The sequence below is a fragment of the Artemia franciscana genome, chromosome 11, assembly GCF_032884065.1.
Source record: "Artemia franciscana chromosome 11, ASM3288406v1, whole genome shotgun sequence".
Lineage (NCBI taxonomy): Eukaryota > Metazoa > Arthropoda > Branchiopoda > Anostraca > Artemiidae > Artemia > Artemia franciscana.
The window spans coordinates 8,045,265-8,071,367 of NC_088873.1; the positions used below are offsets into that span (position 1 = coordinate 8,045,265).

Below are 26,103 nucleotides of genomic sequence, written 5' to 3' on the forward strand. Positions count from 1 at the left end.
GGGCTGGGTACAAACTATAAACAAGATACTTGCAACCCATAGAAACCACCCAGAAGCGTTCTAAATTAAAAGGAATGATAGAAAAAAACTGCGGAGGTTTTTCAACTATGTGAAACCCCTGGAAAAGTTTAAGCGACGGAATAAATGTGGAATTTTGTATTTTGCCAGAAAAAAGATCATGGATGTGTATTTATTTGTTTGTTTTGTTTTTTTTCCAGGGGTGATCGTATCGACTCAGTGGTCCTAGAATATCGTGAGAGGGCTCATTCAAACGGAACTTAAAATTCTAGTACTCTTTTTAAGTGCCCTCTAATGCCGTTCTGATGTGACCAAAAAGACTGGAGGGCAACCCGGCCTCCTCATCCACCCCTTTTTCTCAAAGTCATTCGATCAAAATTTTGACATAGCCATTTTGCTCTTAATAGTAGATAGGCCAACTATGTCTTTGGATATAACATGACCTCCCACAGACCCAGGGGAAAGGCCTTTCAGTCAATAAATTTGCCCTTTTTTGCAAATACCATTTGTTATTGTAAAGTATGTATACATTTTTTGGTGGGTAGTTGGCAAATTTTTTGCTGGGGATTTTTCCACGCGAGAATTTTCTATGGGGAGGGAGGTTTCCAGGGGGTGAACTTTTCAGGGGAAATTATACACTAGGAGAATTTGCCAGAATTCATATATAAATTTAGTTTTAAATGTCTTGCTTTCTCTTTTCCGTCTCGATTTTACGCGTAGAGTTGTTAAGGGTAATTTTCCGGGATAAATTTTCATGGATATTGAATTGTCTAGAGGATATTTCCTTGGGGACTGGGATTTCTCCCTAGAGGTTGGACCAGATTTCCTGACATTACTTATAAGCGATCAGAAATTAAATTTAAAAAAAATACGTTTTCTCAACTGAAAGTAAGGAGCCACATTAAAACATAAAGGGAACAGAAATTTTTACGTGTATGAAGGGGATTCCCCTACAACACCTCGCTCTTTACGCTAAAGCTTGAATTTTGTCCCTGTTCCTTAAGAACTACTCCTAAAATACAAGGGTCTTTAATTAGAACAATAGGAAACTTTTTTTTAACTAAAAAACTTTAGTGCAAAGAGCGAGGTGTTGAGGAGGGGGCAATCTCGTTCATACATGTAATAATTCTGTTCATTTTAATTTTTAATGTTGCTCCATATTTTCAATTATAAAAACACGTGTTTTTTTTAAATTCAATGCTAAATGAAAGGACGAGGATCTTTTATTTTGCAAGACTGCTTCAGATTTTACGTTAAAAATATCTTTAGCCCACTTACATCTCAATGCAAAATTAAAATAAATATTGCTTTATGTTACTGCTAGCTTAGGTGCCATATCCCTCTTAACCATTTAATACAGATTAAAATTGATCGACATAATTTTTAACTAGAGATTTTTGTGGTCTTTAGGATCTCTAGCCTCACAAGATGCCCACGGGGAAAAATTGTGGATATACATAGACTGAAAGGTTAGCTTTCCAATGTGACAATTTTTCACTAAGTTCCAAATTCTTGCGTAAGTCAACGATAAACTCCTAAAGCTTGAAAGCCTGAGGAATATTGGACATTTCATAAATCAAATAAAAAAACAAGTTTTTTAACTGCAAGTAAGGAGCAACATTAAAACTTAAAACGAACAGAAATCATTTCGTATATGAAAGGGGTTGTCCCCTCCACAAGGCCCCGCTCTTTACGCTAAAGTGTGACTCTTTGTCACAGCTTTACTTTTTAAACTGTAAAACAAACTCTAGCGTAAAGAGTTAGGCACTGCCGAGGGGATAACTCCTTTCATATACGGAATAATTTCTGTTCGTTTTAAGTTTTAACGTTGCTCCTTACTTGCAGTTTAAATAACTTGTTTTTTTTATATTCAATTTCAGAACGTTTTTGATTAATGCACATTTTGATTTTGGCTGACCTACTACCACTATTACTACTACTAATAACTCACTGCAGAACCAAGCCCCCTGAGGCCAACACAGCTACGCACACTCCTCCTCCAACCTAATCTATTCAAGGCCTCCCTCTTTACACCTTCCCAGGAATTTCCCATTTTCTTTAAATCTATTTATGACATCCTCCCAACCCGGACGAGGACGACCTACTTTCCGTGTAGCCCCAGTTGGTTGGCCACAAAGGACAATCTTCGGCAATCTATCATCCTTCATCCGCAGAACGTGGCCTAGCCATCTCAACCTTTCTTTCATTATAGCCCTAGAAAGTGGGATTAAACCACATTTTTTGTACAACCTACTGTTGAAATAAGGTTAGTCAGCCGGGTACCAAAAACAATCCGTAGGCACTTTCTCTGGAAAGCATCTAGTAAATTTTCGTCTGCTTTCGGAGCACCCGTGCTTCAGTGCCATACTTGACCAATGTCATCACTGGTTGCTTCCAATATTCTGATCTTGGTTAGCAGACTTATCTTCCTTTTCTTCCAAATCTTTTTAACTGTGAAAAAACACCCTGAGCCTTAGCTATTTTGGCTCACCGCACCTGAACAATTAAAACGAAATTTGCATATTATTTATTTTTTTGCTAAATAGCTTTCTCATAGTTCTGGTCGGATGATTTTGATAAAAAAAGGGGGTGGGGGACGAGGCCTGGTTGCCCTCCAATTTTCGGTTACCTAAGAATGCAACTAGATTTTTTTTTGTACGAACGTTTTTGTTAGTAATAAACATACGTACCTAACAAATTAACTTACGTAACGATCCTCTATACTTGTGTATTTTTATTACGTATATGAGGGGTCTTGCTCTCTCTTCAATACCTAGCTTATTACACTAAAGCAGGAATTTTATCCCGAGTCCTTAAGAATGACCCCTGAATCACAAAGGCCCTTGAATAAATAGTTGAAATTACTAAAAATACTTTAGCGTAAAGAGCAAGGTATTTTGGAGGAGACGACGCCCTTCTACATACGTAATATTTTAACTTTGTTTTAAGTGTTAATGCTACTCATTACTTCCAGGTAAATTTTTTTATCTATTTTATTTTTTATTTTTTTTTTACACAATGGTAGAAAATCGTGCGTCGCCTTCATGGAAATTCTCTTCCCTCAAATTCCGCCATGGGAAGATCCTCGACGTAACCCCCGACCCATCCCCGCCCAAATGCGGAAAAGTCACCCTGAAAACGTCTGTACATCTCATAATAACCATAACTATATATAGGCACTAGTCAAAGTTTGTAACTTGCAACCCCTCCCCGGGGGACTGTAGGGGAGTATGCCGTCCCCTTAGACATAGTTATTGTCTTTTTGAAAGGTCTAGAAAGATTGAAAGTCAACTGAGCCCCCTCTCACGCCTCTTTTTCTCAAAACCGTCCGACCAAAATTTTGATATAACCATTTTTTCAGCATAGTTGAAAGGCCAGATAACTATGCCTTTTGAGATAACATGATCCCCTCCCCCCTCAGTTTTTGGAGAAAGGTATTTAAGTTATAAAAATTTGTCTATTGTTTACGTATAGTATTTGTTATTGGTAAGTATGCATACATTTTTCGGGTGGGGGGATTTTCTGCCGGGGGGATTTTTCATGAGGAAGATTTTCCTTAATGAGGGATGTTTCCAGGGGGTGAGTTTTTCAGGGGGAATTTTTCACTGTGGAATTTGGCAGTAATCATGTACGAACTTCTTCTTATTTGTCTTGCATACTCTTTATCTGCTCAATTTTGCAAGTCGAGATGTTCTGGGGGAATTCAACGGAGGAAATTTTCATTGCGTTTGGATTTCCTGGAAAAAATTTCACAAAAGGGCGGATTTTAGAGTGATTGGAAAAACAGTTAGAACTTAAAGTCTTTTTGAAATGAAAGTATGCTAAGGAGAATTTGTCAGGCCGAATCTTTTGCAAGAAATTTTACGGAAGGAGGTGAGGATTTTCAGCTAGAATAGAATTATCCGGAATGAATTTTACGGGGTGTATTTTACGTGGGAGGAACTTTCCACGGAGGAGTTTTCCGTGACGGGGGTGAAATTTTCATGGAGAGTGAGCTAGATTTATCGGTATTATTTAAAAAACTATCAGTAATTTAAAAAAATGAGGTTTTCAATTGAAAGTAAGGAGCAACATTAAATATCAGAAGAAACATAAATTATTCCATATATAAAGGGGATTTCCCCTCCACAATACCTTGCTCTACACGCTAAAGCTTAATTGTTTGTCCAAACTTTTTAAGAACTACTCCTGAAACACAAAGGCCGTTTAATTAGAATAGGAAAAGTTTTTAACTGCTAAAACCTTTAGCGTAAAGATAAAGGTATTAAAGATAGGGCAACCCCTTCATATACGCAATAGATTCTTCGTTTTTATTTTAATGTTTTATTTTAATGTTTTTATTTATTTTAATTCGTTTTTATTGAATGTCCATACTCTAAGGTGAGAAGATCAAATATTCTGTGAAAAAGATATTAGATGATAGGCTGATTTTTAATTTCTAATCATAATCAAGGTTTTAACAATTCTACAGCAAATTTGTCTAGATTGGCAAATAGTAATCCTCAACCTTTCAAAATACTTCAACCTTAAAAGAACTTTCAAAGTTTGGAAAAAAACTTACCACCCAGGCTCTTTGAACTACTATAGTTATTTAGTTGTTCTCCGCAACTTTTAGGGTCAACAAATGCTCTCTCACTACTTTTCTTTGTTCTCTTTTCTCTCTTTTTGCTATCCAATTTCCGTTTTATTCTTCAACCTTTTATCACCATCTAACGACCCGTATGCAATATAGTTCCCTTATTGTCCATTAAATGGAGAAATGGGAACTGTCGCCTGTATTCCTAATTGTGCATTAGCATCGTACTATGTAAGAGGAAGGAAACTGGGGGAGGTATTGCCACTTGCCTTGTCGCTTGCTACATCCTTCCTCAGTGTCTTAGCCACTGTTATCATCTATGTTGTCATTATCCTTTATCGATACAAACGTGAGAAAATATAATAAATACTTCTATCATATTATGAAAATATGATAAAGACAACATATCAAAACTATTCCACATATAATATTACCTAATAATATATGAATGTGGCTGACATTTCCCTATTTCAGAGTTCATTTGTTCAACGAAACAATTGAACAAAAAAAGGAATTCCCCCCGCAAGACCTTAGGGCTGAAATGCACTGAAAGAGAGAAAAGGTAATTAAAAGGTAGTAAGGGCATTACTTACAACCCTTGCGCTGAGGGCTGTGGGAAGAGGCTACCATCCTCAATGACATAATTTTCACACTTATCAACTATGCTGAACAAAATGATCATCTCAAAGTTTTTATTGGATGTGTTTTGGGAAATGATCGGCGTTGGGGGGACTGTTGTCCCCAGGGCACTAGAGCTTGCAATTTCCAAACGAAGGATCTCTTTTCAAAGCTTTTACGACAATAAATGGCCGTCTCCACATTTCTATGAGGTACATTTCGAGAAAATACGACGTGTGGTGGGGATATATACCCTCCGATCGCTTTGACTCTTAAATTGCCACAAGCACTTCTATTACCAATCCAAAGAGCCCCCTCCAAATTTCATACCACTATCCTGTCAATAAATACCTTATATGCCCCCAGGGCATAACTTACGACCCTTGCCCTTAGAGATGTGGGGGAGGGTTGTAATCCTCAAAGACATGATTTCCTGGTTTTTCAACTACGTTGAACAAAATTGCCATCTCAAAATGTTGATTGGATGTGTACGGGGAAATGATGTACGTGGGAGGGACGTTGGTTACCCTTCAATCGCTTACGAATATTAAAAAGGGCACTAGCCCTTTAAATTTCTAATCAAATAATCACTTTTTGAAGTTTCTACGACATATCCTTCTATACGAAGTGTCCTGGTCTGAAAACGAACAAATTAAATAGATAAATAAATAATATAATGTGCTCACATCGCTCTTTACTTAGGCAGCGCTACTGCGCTGCCTTTGATAAGACATAGATATAGATATGCGATATAAATATGCAATATAGATATAGATATGCTATTGCACTGCCTTTGATAAGATATAGATATGCGATATAGATATGCAATATAGTTATAGATATGCTATTGCGTTGCCTTTGATAAGATACAGATATGCAATCGTGGTAACAGTTCGTGGTAACGAACTGTAGTAAGGAGCAACCCGGCTCAATAGTAACCAAAACTCTAAAAAATGAAATTTTGATACCAATAGCTACATCAAAAGAATCGAATTTTAATGCTGATTTTAGATATATAAGTTTCATCAAGTTTAGTCTTTCCCATCAAAAGTTACGAGCCTGAGAAAATTTGCCTTATTTTAGAAAATATGAGGAAACAACCCATAAAAGTCATAGAACCTTAACGAAAATCACACCATCAGATTCAGCATATCAGAGAACATTATTTTAGAGGTTTCCAGCTCCTATCTACAAAAATGTGGAATTTTGTATTTTTTACCAGAAGGCAGATCACGGATGCGTGTTTATTTGTTTGTTTGTTTGTTTTTTGTTTTTTTTTTTTCCCAGGGGTGATCGTATCGACCAAGTGGTCCTAGAATGTTGCGAAAGGGCTCATTCTAACGGAAATGAAAAGTTCTAGTGCCCTTTTAAGTGACCAAAAAAATTGGAGGGCACCTAGGCCCCCTCCCACGCTAATTATTTTCCCAAAGTCAACGAATCAAAATTCTGAGGCAGTCATATTATTCAGCGTAGTCGAAAAACCGCATAACTATGTCTTTGGGGACGACTTACTCCCCCACAGTCCCCGTGGGAGGGGCTACAAATTACAAACTTTGACCAGTGCTTATATATATTAATGGTTACTGAGAAGTGTACAGACGTTTTCAGGGGGATTTTTTGGTTGGGAGGAGGGGTTGAGAACAGGGGGATATGCTGGGGGAATTTTCTATCGAGGAATATGTCATGGGGGAAGAACATTTCCATGAAGGGAGCGCAGGATTTTCTAGCATTATTAAAAAAAATTGAAAAATAAATATGAAAAAGTTTTTTCAACTGGAAGTAAGGAGCAGCATTAAAAGTCAAAACGAACAGAAATTATTATGCATATGAGGGGCTCACCTCCTCCTAATACCTCGCTCTTTATGCTAAAGTATTTTTAGTAATTTCTACGGCTTTAGTGATTCAAGGGTCATTCTTAATGAATCGGAGCAAAATATAAGCTTTAGTGTAAAGATTGAGGTACTTACGAGGAGGTGAACCCCCTCATATATGTAATAAAAACATGAAAATACAAAAGTTCGTTACGTAAGCTAATTTATAAGTTATGTATATCTTTTACTAACAAAAACATTCGTAAAAATTAAAAGTTCTAGTTGACTTTTTAAGTAACCAAAAGATGGCAGGGCAATTAGGCTTCCTCCCCCGCTCCTTTTTTTCTCAAAATCATTCGATCAAAACTATGAGAAAGCCATTTAGCCAAAAAAAAAAAAAAAAATGCAAATTTCGTTTTAATTATTCCTCTGCGGAGAGCCAAAATCAAGACATGCATTGATTCAAAAACATTCAGAAATTAAATATAAAAAAAACAAGTTTTTTTAACTGAAAGTAAGGGGCGGCAACAAAACTTAAAACGAACAGAAATTACTTCGTATATGAAAGGGACTGCTTCCTCTTCAACGCCCCGCTCTTTACGGTAAAGTTTTTTACTATTTTAAAAAGAAGAGTTGAGAGAAAGAGTCAAACTTTAGCGTATAGAGCGGGGCATTGATGAGGAAGCAGCCCCTTTCATATACGAAATAGTTTCTGTTCGTTTTAAGTTTATCGTCGCTCCTTATTTTCAGTTAAAAAACTTGTTTTTTTTATTCAATATAGATATAGATATGCTATTGCGCTGCCTTTAATAAGATATAGATATGCAAAATAGATATGCTATTGCGCCGTCTTAGATAAGATATAGATTTGATAAGATATATATATGCGCTCTCATTCTGCAAAAAATATAATACTTCAGATATCAATATTTATTTTAAAATCAAAAATTACAAAAGAATTTAAGAAGTTTACCAGTAGCCATGTCCAAGGCCATAGCCGTAGCCACCGTAAAAGGGACTGTAAATGCCTCTGTATAATCCAGCGCCGTAAGATCCATAGAGTCCACCATAACCGAAGCCAAGTCCAGCACCATAGCCAAAACCATAGCTTGGAAGGAAGGATTCACTTCCTTGGATATCTGTGGCCTCCTTTTTTTCTCCTGCTGGTACACAGTAAGCAACTGCGAAAATGGCAAAGAAAACCTAATATATGAGAAATTTATTATTAAAGATTAAGATTTTGCGAATTTTGTGCAATAAATAACTAATATAGTTCTGTTTCAATCAGTTCGTAGTAACGAACTGCAGTAAGGAGCGATCCGGCTTAATAGTAACCGAAACTCTTGAGTTTTCTACTGTTTTAAAAAGTAGAGTTAAGAGAAAGAGTCAAACTTTAGCGTAAAGAGTGGGGTGTTGAGGAGGAAAAGCCCTTTCCATATACGGAGTAATTTCTGTTCGCTTTAAGTTTTAATGTCACTCCTTACTTTCAGTTAAAAATATATTTAATTTTCATGAATAAATTGACAATATTTCAATGGTAACGCTTTTATTGTTTTTCCCATCGTTTCTAAAAAAAATCTTTGCTGGATTGGGAAACACGCATGAAAAATAAAGTTTTATGTTTTCCAAAAGACATTAATTAAAATAATTAAATTGGCTACTTAGGTCTACTTTTGCAGTATCAGCAGAATTTCTAATAAGTTTTCTTATTCATTTAAATTATCAAAGGTGTTTTTTATAAGGTGTTGGCTTGTGAGATGTTTCAGACAGGCTAAATTGGCTACTTAGGTCTACTTTTGTAGTACCAGCAGAATTTCTAATTCTGCACATACACTTCAAGTAAGAAAAATACTTATCTCTATAGTCAGAATTGCATCCTGAATCCAAAGTTATTGTGCATTTGCATCAGAAAGGAAATTAATATTCACCATATACAGACCTAGCCTATACCAATTCAGGGTATATATTTGCACGTTAGTGAGTATATGTGTATGTATGTGTATATGTGTGTATGTGTATATGTATGTGTGTATGTATATGTATGTATATGTATGTGTATATATATATATATATATATATGTATATATGTAAGCCCTATAGATAGGTAGAGTAGCTCCATAGGAGGCTTAGGCCAAGTAGGACCTTGTCCCAGTGGGGCCCATAATAGAAACTGGGAAACCCTCCCCTGGGGGTCATAATTTCAGGTGGAGGAGGAAGAAGGCCCCTCAAATGTACACTCAGCAGGGCCAACTGCCGTGTTCACGCGTCAGATGAGTTACAAACCTTCTCCCAGTAATGGGTTAAATTGCATGGTGAAGCAGAACACCATCGTGGGAGGATCCTCTATAGGAGGACAACTGCGGCAGGGCGTAAGATCCAGATTTATGGACAACGGCCTCTGTAAAGGGCTGCCTCGACCCTTTCGGGGTACCTGCAAGACTGGGAAACTTGCGGTCAATTTTTCCCACTTGAGGAGTGGCGCCCCTCGAGGAAATTATAGCCTAGTAAACAACACAGCACTCGTACGGGATTCTGATTATTGGATAATTTTCTGGGCTTGGTTTGTTTTGATGGGCGTTTTCGGGCTGAAAAACCTCTTCCTAGCTAATTTATCTACTATGGGCTGCCTCCCCGTAGTAGCATAATATTTGTAGGCATGAATATATAATGAGTCGGAGGTAATAGGCTTGGGACTGTCTGTGCAGGATTTCGACTCTTGTTGATAGAAGAGCATCGCCAAGTGCTGAAAACCATGTTGTGACCAAGATGGGCCCAGGATTGCACAAAGCCTCCAACTTACTGGAGGTCCCAGGGACTTCTTGCTGTCCGGTTCTAAGCCGGCTTAAGCGCTTCGGTGTAGACTTGAGAAGATATGTTGGTCCCCATCCTGCACTGGTATCCGGGATCACTGCTTTTCTTGAGGCCAAAATAATTTCAAAGATTTAAAGAACATGAAAATTGGAACTTGGAATGTTACGACGTTAAAAAATGACTATCGCATCGACATTTTGACTGACGAATTCAGACGGTTTGAACTGGATTTATTAGGAGTTTCAGAAACTCATATCCCAGGGGTAGGAAGCATGAAATTAGGTGACATAGAATTTGTTTACTCAGGAAGGAAGGATGGGGTACATAGACAGGGAATAGGGCTCATGATGAATAAGGAAGCTGCTAAGTCTTGTTTAGAATGGGAAGGTATTAATAATAGAATACTAATTGCTCATTTTATGACTAAAAAGTTTAGGGTATCAGTTATAGTAGTATATGCCCCCATTGAACCAACTGATGGAGATACTAGTGACTCAGATGAATTTTACTTACAGTTACAGGAGCAAATAGACAGGGTACCAGGTAGAAATATGGTGTTTTTGCTAGGAGATTTTAATGCCCAGGTTGGTAGAAATAGGGATAGATGGTATCCTAGCCTAGGTAATTTTGGTGTAGGAAAAGAAAACAGTAATGGCTATAGGCTTTTGCAATTTTGTAGGTATAACAACCTAGTTATAACCAATACGGTGTTTGGTCACAAAATGGCCCATAAGTTGACATGGTATTCACGTGATGGTAAGACAGCAAACCTTATTGATTATGTTATTGTAAACAGAAGACTAGCAGGATCAATACAAGATACTAGGGTGTATAGGAGTGCCGTTATTGATGTTAAAAGTAAAGATCACCATCTAGTAGTGTCTAAGGTTAATTTAAAGATGAAATTTCGGAAGAGTAACTCCCTCCCGGAAAGTTATGATGTTGGTAGACTTCAGGATGAAAATTTGAGAAAAAAATTCCAGGAACAGTTGAGTACTAAACTTGAGGGTTTAAAATTTGACAATGTGGAAGATGGATGGAATAATTTCAGAAAAACAATTTGTGAAGTTGCTGATGGTGTCCTAGGGAAGAGTGCTAAGACAGCAACTAGGAATATTAGTGAAAAAGCTTTAGGTTTAATAGAGAGTAGAAGGGGTTTGTATAAGAATTATCTGAGCGATAGGTCGTATGAAAACAAAAGGAATGCAAAGAAAGTGGAGAAAGCATTAAAATATGAACTAAGGAGATGTGAAATGGAGGCGATGGATAAAATTGCTGAGGATCTGGAAGATGCGGCTAGACGGCATAATAGTAAAATATTATACTGGCATGTTAATAAATTGAAAGGGAGTAGCCGATCCGGACTAGTCCCAGTTAAAGATAGAAATGGGGTCACAATTAGTGATAAGGAAAAAGTTAAAGAAAGATGGGTGGAACATTTTGAGAATGTGCTAAACCGAGATACAGTTGCAGGAAAAGATATAGATGAAAATGAAAAAGTTTGTGATACCTTGGATGTGAAGGAAGATTTGTTTAGTGAGGAAGAATTAGCGACAGTACTAGAAGGATTAAAAAATAATAAGGCCCCAGGTGCTGATAGTATGATTAATGAGTTCCTTAAATATGGTGGCTCTGAGGTTAGGAATAAGCTAATGAAGATTATGAACATGATTTTTGAAAAAGGGGAAGTACCCAATGATTTTAGGAAAACCTTAATTAAACCACTGTATAAGAAAGGTGACAAGAGTGAATGTCGGAATTATCGAGGCATTAGTCTGGTCTCTGTAGGTAGCAAATTACTGAGTAATATGATACTTTTTAGACTGAGACATGCTGTAGACAAAGTTTTAAGGGAAGAACAATGCGGTTTTAGAAAAGGTAGAGGATGTGTCGACCATGTTTTCACTCTTAGGTTAATAATTGAGAAGTCCCTTCGTTGTCAAACACCTTTGGTCCTTAGTTTTATCGATTATGAGCAAGCTTTCGATTCTGTTGATAGAACAGCGTTAACAAAGGTCTTATCGTTATATGGTATACCAGAAAAATACATTAAAGTGATTTGCGCTATGTACGAGAATAATACTGCTGCGGTTAAGGTAGGAAATGAGGTTAGCAACTGGTTTTGTATTAAATCAGGAGTTAAGCAGGGTTGTGTTCTATCCCCCTTTATATGGATCATTTTGATGGACTTCGTCTTAAGGAGCACAGGAAAGGCAATTGGAGACCATGGAATCAAATGGGGAGGAAGAACGCTCCTGGACTTAGATTATGCTGATGATTTAAGCATATTAGATGAAAGTGTGAGCAAAATGAATGAATTTTTAGAGGTTTTACGAGTTCAGGGTGCTAAAATAGGCTTGAAAATTAATGTTAAGAAGACTAAGTCACTAAGGTTAGGAATAAGTGAAGATGAACAGGTGACCTTAGGTAACGAAAAGATTGATCAGGTTGGGAGCTTCAGTTACCTTGGTAGTATTATTAGTAAAGATGGTGGGAGCAGTGAAGATGTTAAAAGTAGAATAGCTAAAGCTCAGGGTGTTTTTTCACAGTTAAAAAAAGTTTGGAAGAATAGAAAGATAAGCCTACAAACCAAGATTAGAATATTGGAAGCTACAGTGATGACAGTGGTCAAATATGGCTCTGAAGCATGGACACTCCGAAAAGCAGATGAAAATTTACTAGATGTTTTCCAGAGAAATTGCCTACGGATTGTTCTGGGTACCCGGCTGACTGACCGTATTTCAAACAGTAGGTTGTACGAAAAGTGTGGTTCAATCCCGCTTTCTGGGGCTATAATGAAAGAAAGGTTGAGATGGCTAGGCCACGTTCTACGGATGAAGGATGACAGATTACCGAAGATTGTCCTTTTTGGCCAACCGTCTGGGGCTACACGGAAAGCAGGTCGTCCTTGTCTGGGTTGGGAGGATGTCATAAATAAGGATTTAAAGGAAATGGGAACTTCCTGGGAGGGTGTAAAGAGGGAGGCTTTAAATAGATTAGGTTGGAGGAGGAGCGTGCGTAGCTGTGTTGGCCTGAGTTATTAGTAGTAGTAGTAGTAGTATATATATATATATATATATATATATATATATATATATATATATATATATATATATATATATATATATATATATATATATATATATATATATATATATATATATATATATATATATATATATATATATATATATATATATATACATATATATATATATATATATATATATGTATATATATATATATATATATATGTATATATATATATATATATATATATATATATATATATATATATATATATATATATATATATATATACATATATATATATATATATATATATATATATATATATATATATATATATATATATATATATATGTATATATATATATATATATATATATATATATATATATATATATATATATATATATATATATACATATATATATATATATATATATATATTTACATATTTAAGTATCTAACTGAATTTTCTGAATCATGATGAATAGTAGCTTTAAACGAAAACAAATAGAAGCGGGTTAATTGGTATCAGTACCCCATCCCCTTGTACCACGGTTCTTTGTTTTACTTTTTAGGTGATAATATTGGAGTTTTATCCAATGTCCTTTGATCGTTTTTGAGGAAAAAATGCTGAGCATTTTAAGGAGGCACTATCTCTTTCATCCCTTAGAGCGGCCATCTCTGCCCTACAAAGCCCATGACGATCTTTCTAAGGATAGTTGTAATTGTTGCCATTAGTCTGCGCTATGTATGTAATTAAATAAAAAAAAACAAGTTTTTTTTTAACTGAAAGTAAGGAGCGACATTAAAACTTTAAACGAACAGAAATTACCCCGTATATGAAAGGGGCTGTTCCCTCTTCAACGCCTTGCTCTTTGCGTTAAAGTTTGAATCTTTCTCTCAACTCTACTTTTTAAAACAGTAAAAACTTTAGCGTAAAGAGCAGGGCGTTGAAGAGGGAACAGCCCCTTTCATATGAAGGGTAATTTCTGTTCGTTTTAAGTTTTGATGTCGCTCCTTACTTTCAGTTAAAAAAATACTTATTTCTTTTTATTTAATTTCTGAACGTTTTTTGGTTAATCCATGTTTTTATTTCGGCTCTCCGCAGATGAATAGTTAAATCGAAATTTGCATATTTATTTATTTGGTTAAATGGCTTTCCTGTAGTTTTGACCGATTGATTTTGAGAAAAAGGAGGATGGAGGAAGCCCAGTTGCCCTCTAATTTTTTAGGTACTTAAACAGGGAACTAGAACTTTTAGTTTCTTACGAACGTTTTCATTAGTAAAAGATATACGTAACTTACGAATTAGCTTACGTAACAAACTTCTATATTTGTATGTTTTTATTACGTATATGAGAGGGTTCGCCCACTCGTCAATACCTCGCTCTTTACGCTAAAGCTTAAATTTTGTCCCCTGAATCACAAAGGCCGTAGAATAAATAGTTGGAATTACTAAAAATACTTTAGCGTAAAGAGTGAGGCATTAGGAGAAGGTGATCCCCTTACATGCGTAATATTTTCTGTTCGTTTTAAGTTTTAATGCTACTCCTTACTTTCAGTTGAAAAACTTTTTCATATTTATTTTTTCTTTGTTTTTTAAATAATGCTAGAAAATGCTGCCCCTTCATGGAAATCTTCTTCCTCCGTGACAAATTCCTCCATGGAAAGTTTACTCCATATAACCCCCTCTTCTCAACCCCTCCTCCCAACCAAAATATCCCCCTGAAAACGTCTGTACTCTTCCTAATAACCCTTACTCTATGCAAACACTGGTCAGACTTTGTAACCTGCAGCCCCTCCCAAGGGGACTGTGGGGGAGTAAGTCGTCCCCAAGGACATATTTATAAAGTTTTTCGACTATGTTGAATAAAATGGCTATCTCAGAATTTTGATCCGACGACTTTGGGAAAAAATGAGCGTGGGAGGGGGCCTAGGTGCCTTCCAATTTTTTTGTCACTTAAAAAGGGAACTAGAACTTTTCATTTCCAATCGAATGAGCCCTCCTGCAAAATTCTACATACGATCACCCCTGGGAAAAAGAAAAAAAACAAACAAATAAACACGCATCCGTGATTTGTCTTCTGGCAAAAAATACAAAATACCACATTTTTGTATATAAGAGATTGGAACTTGTACAGTAGGGTTCTCTGATACGCTGAATCTGATGGTGTGATTTTCGTTAAGATTCTATGACTTTTAGGGGGTGTTTCCCCCTATTTTCTAAAATATGGCAAATTTTCTCAGGCTCCTAACTTTTGACGCGTAAGACTAAACTTGATGAAACTTATATATTTAAAATCAGCATTAAAATGCATTTCTTTTGATGTAGCTACTGGTATCAAAATTCCGTTTTTTAGACTTTTGGTTACTATTGAGCTGGTTCGCTACTTACTACAGTTCGTTACCACGAACTGTTTGAAATGTTGTAAAACGAATCTCACTTGGGTTGCGCCCATGTTTTAGATTATTTCTTTCCTTAGGTAGAGTTATCTATGTTTTCTTATGTCAGTAACTTATGTTGAATATATACAATTTTAATAGCTTGAACCAGAGAATGAACAACGTTAATAATAAGATGATAGATGGTAATAAATTAATATTTCTCTAAATTATATTAATAATTAAACTAAATTAATTCAACAGACTAATAATTGACCGCATCCGCTGTCTTTGGAAGCTAACGTTTTCCCACCCAGCATATTTGCTATGGGAATTCTCTCCGGCATGAACCCCCTACCGGAAAATTCCCCACAAGCGCATTTCTCCCGGAAAATTTTCCCACGGAAGATTTCCTTCGAAGAAAATCCTCTGGAAATTTCCCCCCTTGAAAAATTCCTCCTCTGGTAATTCCCACCCATATTCCTCCAGGATAATTCCAGATCTTCATTAGAATGGAAATTGAAAGTTATTTATTTCTGTTAAAGTGTATGTACCAATATTTGTAAATTGGCTGTCCGCTTGTTCAGTTTTCTGTTCGAGATGTCAAATATTAAAGACGTAGAATTCTGGATTTAATTATTTGGTCAGATTTTTGATGAACAGTAGTTTTGATGAATAAGTTCTTTATAATGATTTTTCTAAGGAAATTCGAGTGAACGGAGACGGGTACTATTTTTCATGTGGATTGAATTTCTGCATGACTGGGTCGTTTTTGGGGCTGAAGCCATCACGACCTCCACACTAGTGTTCTGTGATGTTTAAATATATTGTACACGCTTTTTTGTGCACATTTAAACATTTTATGTAGGATTAATTAAAAAAAAACTTTCCGAAAAATGAGTTTTTCAAAGAAAAGTCGGGGCCCTATCAAACAGTACGTGTTAACGAACTATAGCGAGGAGCTACCCAGCTCAATAGTAACCGAAACTCTAAAAAACGGAATTTTAATACCAATAGTTACGTCAAAAGAATTGAATTTTGATGCTGCTTTTAAATATATAAGTTTCATCAAGTTTAGTCTTACCCATCAAAAGTTACGAGTCTGAGAAAAATTGCCTTATTTAGAAAATAGGGGAAACACCCCCTAAAAGTCATAAAATCTTAACGAACATCACACCATCAAATTTAGCGTATCAGAGAACCCTATTGTAGAGGTTTCAAGCTCCTATCTACAAAAATGTGGAATTTTGCATTTTTTGCCAGATCACGGATGCGTGTTAATGTATTTTTTTCCAGGGGTGATCGTATCGACCCAGTGGTCCTAGTATGTCGTGAGATGACTCATTCTGAGTGAAATTAAAGGTTCCAGTTTCCTTTTTAAGTGAGCGAAAAAATTGGAGGGTACCTAGGCCCCCTCCCATGCTCATTTTTTTCCAAAGTCACAGGATCAAAATTCTGAGATAGCCATTTTATCCAGCATAGTAAAAAAAACCTAATAACTATGTCTCTGGGGACGACTTACTCCCCACAGTCCCCATGGGAGGGACTGCAAGTTACAAACTTTGACCAGTGTTTACATACGGTAATTGTTATTGGGAAGTGTACAGACGCTTTCAGGGGATTTTTTGGTTGGGGGAGGGGTGATGGAGGAGGTTAAGTGGGGGAACTTTTCATGGAGAAATTTATCATTGGGGAAGAGAATTTCCATGAAGGGGGTGCAGGATTTTTAGGAATTTTTTAAAAACCATGACAAAATAAATATGAAAAGTTTTTTCAACTTAAAGTAAGGATCAGCGTTAAAAATTAAAAGGAACAGAAATTACTACGCATATGAGGGTTCACCTCCTCCTGATACCTCGCTCTTAACCTTAAAGTAATTTTATCAGCTTCAACTATTTATTCTATGGCCTTTGTGATTCAGGGATCATTCTAAAGTAATTTGGACAAAATTTAAGCTTTAGTGTAAAGAGCGAGGTATTGACGAGGGGGCAAACTCCCTTATATACGTAATAGAAACATACAAATATAGAAGCTCGTTAAGCAAGTTAATTCGTAAGTTTCGTATATTTTTACTAATAAAAACGTTCGCTAAAAATTAAAAGTTTTAGTTGTCTTTTTAAGTAGCCAAAACATTGGAGAGTAACGAGGCCTACTACCCCGTTCCTTTTTTCTCAAAATCGTCCGATCAAAACTATGAGAAAGCCATTTAGACAAAAAAATAAATTGATATGCAAATTTCGTTTAAATTATTCATATGCGGAGAGCCAAAATCAAAACATGCAACAATTCAAAAACGCTCAGAAATGAAATAAAAAAAGTTTTTTTTTAACTGAAAGTAAGATATTTAATCTTTAAGTAAGGGCTGGCTCTCATAAGAATAACCAAAATTAAAATCCAACTTTTTGAGTTCGGCTCATCCGCATTACACAACTTTTACTATATATTTCAAAACAGATCTAATTAATCCTTTTATTATTTTATTAAATAATTTTTTACTTAATTAAACTAAAGATCAACAGATACAAATACCTTTTATAATTCAAACTCAAAACGACCAGAAATTACTATTAAAGAACAAATGAAACCCAAAACGAACAGAAATTAAATAAACAATCATAGCAAAAAACATACAACAAGCTCTATCATAAATGAATAAATAAATCTCAAAACGATTAATGCTTAAATTGAATATGCAAATAAAGCTAAAAAACGAAAAAAAAACTTCTATTAACGTATAAGTGAAACCCAAAACAAACAGAAATTAAATAAACAATCATTGCAAACAAATATACAATAGATACTAATATGAATAAATAAATAAATATGTAACTAAAATTGAATATGCAAATCAAGCTTGAAACGAAGAAAAATCACTACAAATAAACTATAAATAAATAATCAATGCAAACAAACATACAATAGATACTAATATGAATAAATAAATAAATATGGAACTAAAATTGAATATGCAAATCAAGCTTGAAACGAAGAAAAATCACTACAAGCAAGAGTTTAGGTATTGCCTCCTTCTCACACTGTAGAAGTCTAAAACCCACTGCGTTACTGGCGCTTTGCTGAAAATTAAATTAAAAAAAAACAACAATTTTTTCAACTGAAAGGAAGGAGCAACATTAAAACTTAAAATCAATTGTAATTTCTTTGTGTATAAAGGAGATTGCGCCCTCCTCAACACCTGGCTCTTTACGCTAAAGTTTTTTAGTATTTTTAAAAAAGCTTCCTATTGTTCTAATTAAACGACCCGTGTGTTTCAGGAGTCGTCCTTTAAGATTTAGGAAAAGATTCAAACTTTAGCGTAAGGAGTGAGGTGTTGAGAAGGGGTAAATCCTCTGCAACGCCTCACTCTTTACGCTAAAGTTTTTTTTACAAAGTAGAATTGTGAGAAAGAGTCAAACTTTAGCGTAAAGAGAGAGACATTGCGGAGGGGACAACTCCTTTCATATACGTAATAATTTCTGTTCATATTAATTTTTAATGTTGCTCCTTACTTTCAATTGAAAATAAATTGTTTTTTATTTAATTTTCAGTAAAGCGCCAGTGACCTAGACTTTAGACTTAGACTTTAGACTTTAGACTTAGACAGTGACTTAGACTTTTAGACTTTAACAACCTTGCTGTTTACCTCAAAACCTTGTTCTTCATGCTTAAGTTTTTTGACACTTTTAAAAAGGTTACTTTATGCTCTAATTAAACGACCCTTATCTTTCAGGAGTCGTTTTTGAAGAATTTGGACAAAATTTTAACTTTAGCGTAAAGAGCAAGGTGTTGAGGATAGGGAAAACCTCCTATTATACCTAATAATTTCTGTTCGTTTTAAGTTTTAATGTTGCTCCTTACTTTGAGCTGAAAAAACTTTTTTGTTTTATTTAATTTCCGATCGTTTTTAAATAACGCCAAAAAATCTCGCGGAAAAATCCCCCTCCCCATGGAAATATCCTTTAAACAACTCAATCCTTTTGAAAATTTAACCCGGATAATTACTCGTAACATGTCCACGCGTAAAAAATTGAATCGGTAAAGAGCAAGCAAAACATAAAAAGAACTTTCGTATAAAAATTTTGGCAAATTCCCCCAGTATTACATTTCCCCTGAAAAGTTCACCCCCTACAAAGTTTCATCTCCTTGGTAAATTCTCCCTGTGCAAAGTGCCCCCATCGGATAATTCGTCCTCTCCTCCCCACCTGAAGAGTGCATGTATACTTCCCAATAACAAGTGCTTTACGTAAACAATAGGCAAATTTAATAACTTTAGACATTTCCCTGGGGGCTGGCGGGGGGGGGGGGAGGTCATGTTATCTTCAAAACATATTCATTGGGCCTTTCAACTAAGCTGAACAAAATAGCAAACTCAAAATTTTGATAAATGTTCTTGGAAAAAAGTGGCGTAGGAGAGCGCCTAGTTGCCCTCTAAATTATTTGAGCACTTAAAAACGGCGCTGGAACTTTTATTTTCCATTAGAATGAGCCCTCTTCCAATGTTCTAGGCCCACTGGGTCGATATGATCACCCCTGGGGAAAAAATAAAATAAATAAACACATCCGTGATCTTTTTTCTGAAAAAAAAAACACAAATACTACATTTTTGCAGATAAGAGTTTGAAACTCCTATAGTGGGGTTTTCTGATAAGCTGAATCTGATGGTGAGATTTTCATTAAAATTCTATGAATTTTAGTGGGTGTTTACTCCTTTTTTGAGAATCAGGCAAATTTTCTCAGGCTCGTAAACTTTGATGTGTAAGACAAAACTTAGTGAAACTTAAATATTTGAAATCAGCATAAAAATGCAACATTTTTTATATATATATAATTTCCGTGTCCCTCTCTGCTTACAGCTCGTTACCATGAACTGTCTGATATGGCCTTTACTTTTCTTTGAAAAACTTCTTTGTCGGAAAGTTTTTTTTATTATTTTTTTTCGTTTTTTGTTGCAAAAAGTTTCAAGTTTTAAAAAAATTCCCAAATCAAATTTCTTTTCAACATCTAACTTTCATCAAAGTTTCGAAACTAGTATCAAATTAACAATAGCAAAGTAAATAAAAAAAAAGAAGTAAAATGAGTCACTCCTGAAGTTTAAACGACCATCCTTTACATAATAAACTTATATGCCCCCTGGGAATAACTTAATTCACTTGCCCCAGGGCTCTGGGGTTGTGTTGACTCCAGAGTTTTTGTTACCTGACTTTGGAGCTATGTTTAGCAAAACGACTATCTCAAACTTTTTATCAGATGTGTTTTGGGAAAAAAGGGCACAGGAGAGGGGATACTTTCCCTTCAATATTTTTTACTCTTAAAAGAGTGAACTAGAATTTTAATTTCTCATTAAATGAGCCCTCTCTGAAGTTTATACGGACAGTCCCTCCATAAGAACCATATATCTCCAAGGGCATAACTTACAACGCCTGTCCCCGGGCCACGGGGGATTGTGTAGACCATGGAGTTTTTGTTATCTGATTTGTGAACAATTTTTAACAAAATGGATATATTGGGCTAGTTGCCCATCGATCACTTTTGACTCTTAAAAAGGGCAGGCGAACTTCCGATTTCAAGTTGAATGATCCCCGTCCGAAGTTTTTACGACCACACGTTCCGTATGAAGTGCCTTTACGAAAAAATTAAGTTTATTTAATATAATATGAAAAAAACTTCGTTTTCTTAAAGAGTTAAAGAGGCTGCGTCCCAAAGTCGAACCTTAAAACGTACAGGAATTTGGAGAGGCAGATGGGGACTGGCGCCCCCCAAACCCCCCACTTTTAAAGACTCTTTTGTACAGGTTTTTTGTTGTGGGGGGACTTCATTGTTACTAATTACTAGTTTCGGCGCAATGGTTCTCCTGTCCTCTTGTGCTTAACATTTTTCGAAGTTATTCCATTATTCATTCATTTCAATTTTTTGTTAATTAAAAAAGGGCCTTTCCGAAGCCAAGAGCGGGGGATTAGGGGGCGGCAGCCCCCCACCGGATAATTCTCGGATAAGCTCCTGAGCCCTAGGGAACCTTAACTTGTGAATTTCAGCCCGATCAGACAACGTTAAAGGGGGGCTGGGGTTGACGGGTCGAAACTTTCGGCCAGATTTTCCCCATGAAGGAAAAGTTGGAGGGGGATGAAATTTGGCAGGTTTCTTAATTGGAACTTGGGCTACGAAATGCATCCCTCCCCATCCCTCTGCGACCACTGGAACCGATGATCGCTTAACATTGTCGTGGTTCGCCTCTTTATAGAGGCACGAGTGTGCCTCCTTGATTGAAGCCTTATGGCGTGGGGGGGGGGGGGGCTAGTCGCCCTTGGATCTCTTTTGATTCTTAAAAAGTGAGCTAGAACTTTCAACGCCTGAGCCCCGGGCACTTGTGGTTGTGTTGACATTTGTTATCTGACCTTTGAACTATTTAAAAAAAAGTCTCTAAATTTGTATCGGATGGGTTCTGGAAAAAAGGGTGTGGGGTTTTATTTGCCTTCGGATCTCTTTTGAATTTTTAAAATCGAACTAGAACTTTTAATTTACAATCAAATGAGCCCTCTCTGAAGTTTATACGAATATCTCTTCCATAAGAAACATATATGTCCCCAGGGCATAACTTACAACGCCTGTCCCCGGGCTCTGGGGGTTATTCCGACACGAAGTTTTTTTTATCTGACTTTTGAACTATTTTTAACAAACTGGGTACCTGAACAATTTTTATCTGATGCATTTGGAGGAAAATGTCGTGGGGTGCTATTCCGACACTGAAATGCATCTGGGAGAAAATTGGAACCGTATAGCCTTTACTATAGGCAAAGCTATAGTGTTGCCTCTAAAAAGAGGGAAATTACAACTAAAAATCGATGAAAACAAAGCTCTTGGTAGTAGGCCTACTTTTGACCAACCACCTCCAAAGAATTTCCTAGCAAGGCCCATGGTGCACTGCCTAGCCTTTTCCCCTCTCTGCCGGATGAAACGTAAATGGAATATTTATACAGGTCCAGTAATTATACCTTTAGCGATGTCAGAACCCCCACAGCCATCAGGACAAGGGCTGTAGGTTAGGCAATTCGTTTAGCATTTACGTTTTGTATTTGTTATTGAGAAATGTATGCTTGTTTGAGCTTTACTTCTTGAATATTAAATATTCTATCTATATTCTACGACAACTTGAATACACTTACAATGTTTTGATTTATTTAAATTGTAAGAGCTGAAGTAGTAATATTATAAATTCTGAAAGTTTCAACTTACTACCCCCTGCCATTCTCCATGCCATTCTGCAGATATTGCAGATGTGTCTTATTTGCAATTATACACACAGTGTCTTTTGATTTAGTTACACATGATCCCAATATCCCTAGAGACATAGCTACTGAACCGTTTTACTATGTTGAACTAAATGGTAATCTCAAAGTTTTGGTTGGATCTCTTTAGAAAATGAATGGGCTTAGGAGGGGGCTACTTGCCCTCCAGTCACTTTTGAATCTTAAAAAGGGCACCAAAACTTTTAATTTCCAACCGGATTAGTTCCTTTAAAGGTTTCGAGGATATTGCTAACTGTTATAGATTGGTACTGCCTATAATATTGCTTATATGCCCTTTTGAAAACCTGCATGGATATAGTTTTTTTTGTTTAGCTTCCCTAACAGTTTCACCTTAATACCCTTAGCGTCATTAATTACAGTAACTGTAGTGTTAGTATTTATAGTATACATATCGTACCTTCTGGCTAGTTCAAAATCACCACAACTTGCCCTTAAAGTTCTAACTTAGAAATTTAGGCCGTTCCTGAGATATTGTTTTGTCACCTTTAGAAAACCTTCATTCTCATAGTTCATTTTGATTTAGTTCAGCATCCGGCAAAATATTCGTTGAATATTAAGAACTTAGGCAACAAAACTATTGTTCGTCAAAAATTTGACTAAATAATGAAATCTCGTTCAAAATTTTCTGACAATCCAGTATTTGAATTCTCAAGCAGAAAACTAAAAAAAGCTGGAAGATACCAACCACTTTACAAGTTTTGGCGCATACACTTTATCAGCAATAAAAACTTTCAATTTCCCTTCTGATGAACAACTGGAATTTTCCATGGGGAATATGATCTGGGGGGACTTTCAGGGGAAAATTAATGAGGAGGAGTTTCCTGTAGGTAATTTTTCGGAGAGACTGGGATTTTCTGGAGGTAATTTGCCAAGGGGGGGGGGATTTTCCTTGGTTATAATATGCCGAAGAGGAATACACCTAGACCCATTGTCTACATCCTCCGTCTTAATCAAATTAGCAATTTGAAAAGTTCCGAGTCCCTTGTATGAAAAATTTAGGTGAAGAAAAATTCAAAGTTTAAATTTGATAGATTTAGGGAAGAAAAAAAGTAAATTAAAGCAAATTTGTAATTAAAAATTGCTTTCCTGGTAGGAAGAAAGATAAAAAATTGTGTCGAAAAAACAAAGACTTACAAATATTTTCATCATTTTTGGTTATTGTGGATGAGCAAGGTTCTTGATAAACTTTTTCAGTTCTGATGAAGAAATTCCATTTCTCTGAAGCTTATATCCAAAAATCATAAGTCTTTGAGACCTTGAGGTACACGAAATTTTAATTTATTGCCATTAGGATTAAAGAATTTGAGAAACAAAATGTCCATTATTGTGTCCAAATATATTTTAAGGATTTAGACAAACTTCCGGATTGCTTAATCTTTCTTTTGCGTTAATTAACAATTGTGAAGTGTCTTTGTAAAACAACAGGTACTTTATCAACCTTAAGATTCATAATGGTAAACTGGCTATTAATTATAGTGAAGAAAGGAATCGGCTTATTCAGTGGCTTCTATTTTATTAGATGCTAGTTCGAGTCCTAGCTTGTCCATATGCTAAAAACAATATAGAATCAATTTAAAGTGGCTTTAGATGCCTTGGTCTAAAAACCGACAGAAACAAATCTAACGCAAATTCTTGTATAGAATCCGCAGCATTGCCCTGGATAAATTTCTTTTTGGTTGTAATCAAGCCGTGTAGGGAGATTTTTTTTTGGGGGGGATGAATTTTGTAGGGGTTAGAGAAATTAGTAAAGTATCTAGAAACAGACTGCTTGAGTTTAATTGGGTACTTATGTGTTACAACGACCACAACAAAGAAGTGAAGTTAGTTTAATCCTAATGAAATATTAAATAAAAAAAAACTAGTTTTTTTAACTGAAAGTAAGGAGTGACAATAAAACTTAAAACGAACAGAAATTACTCCGTATATGAAATGGGTTGTCCCCTCCGCAGTCCCTCGCTCTTTACGCTAAAGTTTGACTCTTTGCCACAATTCTACTTTTTAAAAGAATTAAAAACTTTAGCTTGAAGAGCGTGGGACTGCGGAGGGGACAACCCATTTCATATACGGAGTAATTTCCGTTCGTTTTAAGTTTTAAGGTCGCTCCTTACTTTCAGTTAAAAAAATTAGTTTTTTTTATTTAATTTCTGAACGTTTTTGAATTAATGCATGTTTGATTTTGGCTCTCCGCACATAAATTATTGAAATGAAATTAGTATATTAATTTTTTTTTGGCTAAATGGCTTTCTCTTAGTTTTGATCAGACGATTTTGAGAAATAAGGGGTGGGGAAGGAGGCCTAGCTGCCCTCCAATTTTTCGGTTACTTAAAAAGGCTACTAGAACTTTTAATATTCAAAGAACGTTTTTATTAGTAAAAAATATACGTAACTTAAGAATTAACTTCCGTAACAAACTTTTATATTCTTATATTTTTATTATGTGTACGAGGGGGTTTGTACCCTCGTTAATACCTCGCTCTTTACACTAAATCGTAATTTTTGTCCCAATTCTTTAAGAATGACCCCTGAATCAAAAAGGCCGTAGAATAAATAGTTGAAATCACTAAAAATATTTTAGCATAAAGAGCGAGGTATTTATCTCCTCCTAAATACCTCGCTCTTTATGCTAAAGTATTCTTAGAACCCCTCATATGCGTAATAATCTCTGTTTGTTTTAAATTTCAATGCTATTCCTTACTTTCATTTGAAAAAACGTTTTCATGTTTATTTTTTCATTGTTTTTTTATAGTAACGCTAGAAAATCCTGCGCTCTTTTCATTGAATTTTTCTTCCCCCATGACATATTCCTCAAAGGACAGATCCTCCCACAAAGTCCTCTCCCATCAACCCTACCCCCCAAACCAAAAAATCCCCATGAAAACGTCTGTACACTTCCCAATAACCATCACTTTATGTAAACACTAATCAAAGTTTGTAACTTGCAGCCCCTCCCTCAGGGATTGTGGGGGAGTAAGTCATTCCCAAAGACATAGGTATTATGGTTTTCGACTATGCTGAACAAAATGGCTATCTTAAAATTTTAATCTGTTGACTTTTGGAAAAAACTGAGCATGGGAGGGGGCCTATTTGCCCTCCAATTTTTTTGGTCACTTAAAAAGGGCACTAGAACTTTTCATTTCCGTTAGAATGAGCCCTCTTGCGACATTCTAGAACCACTTGGTCAATAAGATGACCCCTGGGAAAAAAAAACAAAAAAAACAACAAACAAACAAATAAACACACACCCGTGGTTTGTCTTCTGGCAAAAAATACAAAATTCCACATTTTTTAGATAGGAGCTTGAAATTTTTGCTATAGAGTTCTCTGATATACCGAATGCGATAGTATTATTTTCGTTAAGATTCTATGACTTTTAGGGGATGTTTCCCCCTTTTTTCCAAAATAGGGCAAATTTTCTCAGGCTCGTAACTTTTGATGACAAAGACTAAATTAATTGAAACTTATATATTTAGAATCAACGTAAAAATTCGATTCTTTTGATGTATCTTTTAGCATCAAAATTCCGTTTTTTAGAGTTTCGTTTACTATTGAGCCG

The 26,103-nt window shown here is 35.7% G+C and overlaps 1 protein-coding gene across 4 annotated transcripts in view; it reads right to left on the reverse strand.

Annotated features, from left to right (window-relative positions):
* Positions 1-26,103, reverse strand: part of LOC136032754 (uncharacterized) — a 112,139-nt gene that overhangs the window by 70,734 nt on the left and 15,302 nt on the right. The window contains exons 1-2 of one of the 4 annotated variants that reach the window (XM_065713096.1): positions 23,685-24,093; positions 7,997-8,226 (exon numbers count right to left, since the gene is read on the reverse strand). The exons of 2 other annotated variants lie outside the window; for them this stretch is intronic. In XM_065713096.1, the coding sequence (XP_065569168.1) occupies positions 7,997-8,129 (133 nt within the window). In that variant the 5' untranslated portion in view covers positions 8,130-8,226; positions 23,685-24,093. Of the gene's footprint in view, positions 1-7,996; positions 8,227-23,684; positions 24,094-26,103 lie in introns of those variants that run through there. One more of the 4 variants, XM_065713097.1, reaches the window with a different exon arrangement.